The 4255-nt window shown below is 37.0% G+C and overlaps 1 protein-coding gene across 1 annotated transcript; it reads left to right on the plus strand.

Moving 5' to 3' along the window:
• The first annotated feature begins 1899 nt into the window (after nucleotides 1–1899).
• On the plus strand, nucleotides 1900–4255 carry LOC113117707 (syntaxin-11). The gene is made up of 2 exons (XM_026286589.1): nucleotides 1900–2040; nucleotides 2936–4255. The coding sequence occupies exon 2, from the start codon at nucleotides 2941–2943 to the stop codon at nucleotides 3820–3822; it is 882 nt and encodes a 293-aa protein (XP_026142374.1). The 5' UTR covers nucleotides 1900–2040; nucleotides 2936–2940; the 3' UTR covers nucleotides 3823–4255.

Consider the following 4255-nt stretch of genomic DNA (forward strand, 5'->3'; position numbering starts at 1 on the left):
TATGCTGTTATTTATTTATTTATTTTTTTATTATGTCAGATACACAATCAGTGTTTTTTGTGCATAGATCAAAAACAGAATGCATCCTTAGAATTCTACAGCTGTAAGTCGTAACCATCAGAAAAAAAAAAAAATTGATTGTGTGCAATCAATCTAGAATATAAGAAAGTTAGCTTTTTGAATTCAATTACAAAAAATAAAGAACTTTTCCATGATATTCTAATTTTCAGAGATGCATCTGTACTTGTGGCTTGGTTTATAGTGGATACCGGGGAGACAATAGAATTATACAGTCAGTGTAATGTGTAATTAGTCTGTATGACGGTAGTTTACAGAATTATTGTATTTCAGGCCATGATGCAAGCATTAAATTTCAACAGAAAGAAAAAATCCCTGAGACCCTGAGAGTAAGGAAGGAACCATGGTTCAAAGAGGAAACACAGACTCTTCTGGTCAACCTAGATTTTAAAAAGCAAAGGAAACAGAAAGAAGCAGCAATGCTCAAAAACATGAGCTCAATAAATATACAGTTAGCAGAGCAAAGAGCTAAAACTTAACACAGATTTCAATTCTTCAGTGAAGAATTGGTCACAAGTTTATGAGAATCATTATCCAAGCTCTACTGCCATCGTGTGGTGTGTGCATGAACCAAATGACCCAATTCCATTACATTTCATTAATTTACAGAGATAAACATCTGATTATTTAAACATCTCATGTAAAATATTTTATCCTGCATATGCACACACCATTGAATTGTGTTGCTTAGTTTGACTACGTGTTGGGCTGATCATTTGCTGTTTCACTTCTGCTTTGGATTCACATGATTACTCTGACTCATCTGGTTTGCCATTTGTTCTAGAAGTAGTTTTATAACAAATGTAAACCAATCTATAGAGTTAGAACACCTTACATCAAATTTATGAGGCTCAAAATCTTTTAACTCCACCAAAACATTTATAAGTACTCATATTTAAAACTGCTTCAATTCACTGAAAAATAATTGACTTTGAAATGTTTGTGCTTTAAACAATATTTCTAAAATTCCTTGTCATCTAAACAGAATGTGACTATGTTATGAGTTAACCAGACCTATATATCTGCTCTAAAGGGTTAATTGTTTAAACTAGTAGCATAGATCAATAGGCCTGTAGCCACATACCCAAGAAGACAATTGGTTTAGGTATTGTTACCAGAGATGAACTGTTTGTCCTATAGGTTGTCAATCAAGGGTAAAAGACTAGAACATTTTATCTCAGGATTGTTGGTCTGAGGCTGCAGTATAAGCACCGCCACAAATAACATTAATAAAATAACAATTAGTATTGACAAGTTAGGCTCCAGCACTGCCACAATTATAAATTGATTATTTTTTCAACTGCCTTGGTAAAAATAGAACTGATTGATTTTGCACCACAGAATCAGCTACTGTATTTACATTGTGAAAGTAAAAAATCTGCATTGTGTAAGCTGAAGATTTTAAAAGAAAAGTGATGGGAAGGGATTTTAAACATCCAAGTTATGATCATATTTGGAGGAAAGTGTGGCATTTTAGGGGTTTAAAAGTGGCAAAGAACTCAAAATAAAGAATAAAACATTAATGACATCTACCACTACACTACATTAACATATATGTTTGAACATAAAAATACCTAGAAGACTTAAATATTACAGATACATTTATCAATAGCCTACATACACAATTCCAAACAAGATAAAAGTAATTTGTACTTGAAAATAACTGCTGCAAATATATATTTTTCCAGATACAAAAATGCACAATATTGTACTACTGCCATGGTAAATGTTTATAGGATAATTCTATATTTAAAACTTAAGTTAACGTTAGTAAACGTTCGTGTTTTGACCGTAGACTGTATGGTTTTGACTTGTCGGAAACTCCCACCAGTCAAAGTCAGTCAGTCATTCGACTGAAAGTTATTTCCTGCAACGATGTGACACGAGAAGGTGATGCCCGTTAGCAAACGATAAAACCTCGCGTTTAAAGGGTTTCAATTGAACGAGGGGACATGAAATAAGGTAACGTGAAAGTTTATGTATCATTTTAACTTATTTGAATTCGATTTATACAAACGTTTGTCGCGAAGCTGTTTAGCGGAACGTCAAATCAAACATTTACTCTTATATTAAACATGGAAATTTAAATTTCGACACGATTGCTGAGACGGTTTAAGCTCTGTTCTTCTGTTTTATTTAACTTCGATTGAATTGTGGTTGATTTTGTGAGACCTAGCTTGGTTTATTTTTGAGGAAGTTAAAATTAAGATGATTAGTTACTTTTTTATCTAATTGAGAAACTGAACTATCATTGTTCCCAATATGAAAAAGATATCGTCAGTTTTAATTTGTGGCTGCACTTGCACACAATCCTAAGATTAATATGTACATTGTGAACAAATGTAATATATCAATGTTGACTTTACATCCGGGAAAGATGGTCTTAGAAAAGACTATTGTTTTGTTCGCTTGAGTAGCTATACTTGTGGTTTGTATGTGCATAATGAGACAATAATGATCTTACTTAAGGATTTCAGATTTAAGCACTTTAAGTCATATATTTGTTCTTATTGCCTCATGGTGTTCAACAGAGGACTTAAGGGAAGTCCCCACCCTTTCTGTACAGTATTTTCTCTATGGTGACCATATCGGGTGGGGAATGTGCAGCATCATGGTTGCCATTGCGGTGACTAACTAAATGACAAGTACGTCTGGTCTTGTATTTAGTTTAGCTGCATGGTGAATGGTTGCCGCTGTACTGAAACCATTGATGAAAGGCTTTCCGGCCTGCATTGTGAACTGTGTGTCTAATTGTATATTGATCCAGTGTGTCTGCATACGATGCAATAAAGATCTAAAAGCCTGTCATAATATCAAACAAACTGAATTTCCATCTGGTTTGATCTTTATTTCCCAGGAAAGATGAGAGACAGACTGGTAGAACTGGGAGGTGTTGCCACCAAAGACCACAAAGAGGAAGACCAAGTAGATAGCAGAGAAGATGTGGACAGTGGTGAATTTGAACAGCATGCGGTTGTGTTTGAGGGTGAGGACATCATGGAAGATGTTTTTAGAGAAGCCCAGTCCATCCAGAAAGAAATCACCCAACTCCGTATGGAAGTGAAGAGGCTGGGCAAGCAGAACACACGCTTTCTCACCTCCGTCAGACGCATTAGCAGCATCAAACGTGACTCCAACACGATCGCACGCAACATCAAAACCAAAGGAGAGAACCTGTATGCTCGGATACAGAAGATGGATGCACTTTGTAAAGAGTTGGAGGAGGAACACGGAGCCCATTCGGCTTTAGTGCGCATGATACGCGGTCAGTTCATCTCTATAACGAGTTCTTTTCACGAGGCCATGAACGAGTACAACAGCGCTGAAATGGCACAGAGGGACAACTGCAAGACTCGCATCCAAAGGCAAGCAGAGATCATGGGTAAAGAAGTGACTGGAGAACAAATCGAAGAGATGATCGAGACGGGCAAGTGGAACGTGTTCTCTGACGACTTGCTCACAGATGGGCGCACCGCTCGCTCAGCGCTCAACGAGATCGAGAATCGCCATAAGGAGCTTTTGGAGTTAGAGAGTCGCATCAGAGACATCCATGATCTGTTTTTCCAGCTGGCCTTACTGGTGGAGGAACAAGGGCTCATGGTGGACAACATTGAGGCCAATGTATATGCCACCCAAGACTTTGTGGCTAAAGCCACAACTCAGATAAAGAAGGCTGTCAAATACAAGAAGAAAAACCCTTGTCGACAGCTCTTCTGCTGCTGTTTTCCATGTTGCAATAAATGATCTCGGTGTTACCGCCTTAACCATTTCGCAAAAGCCATAGCATATGGCTAGTCTGGCATGCTAGTGTTAACCGTGTCATGTGATGTGCTCTGAAGAGACCAACAGAAGCCCAGTGCCTGCGCTTGATGGTTATCATTCTGAAAAAACTTTGAGTTTTCTTGTAAACCACAGGAGCTGCAATGCAAATGAGCTAAAGTGATACTGCGATCTCGCTGCTAAACATCTGCGAGAGTCACAGGCCATTCACGTGATGTGTTAAAGATATAAGATATAACCACAAGTAAAAGTGTTTATTTACGCCCATGTACAGTGCATCAGCAAATATTATACAGAAACATGTTTTACTGATGAATCCACTGCTTTATTTTAATTTACATTTATTTGTGTATGTATGGTTTGTTGCATTAATTTAATAAATATTTTTAACTTTTAA

Source organism: Carassius auratus, chromosome 17 (assembly GCF_003368295.1).
Source record: "Carassius auratus strain Wakin chromosome 17, ASM336829v1, whole genome shotgun sequence".
Lineage (NCBI taxonomy): Eukaryota > Metazoa > Chordata > Actinopteri > Cypriniformes > Cyprinidae > Carassius > Carassius auratus.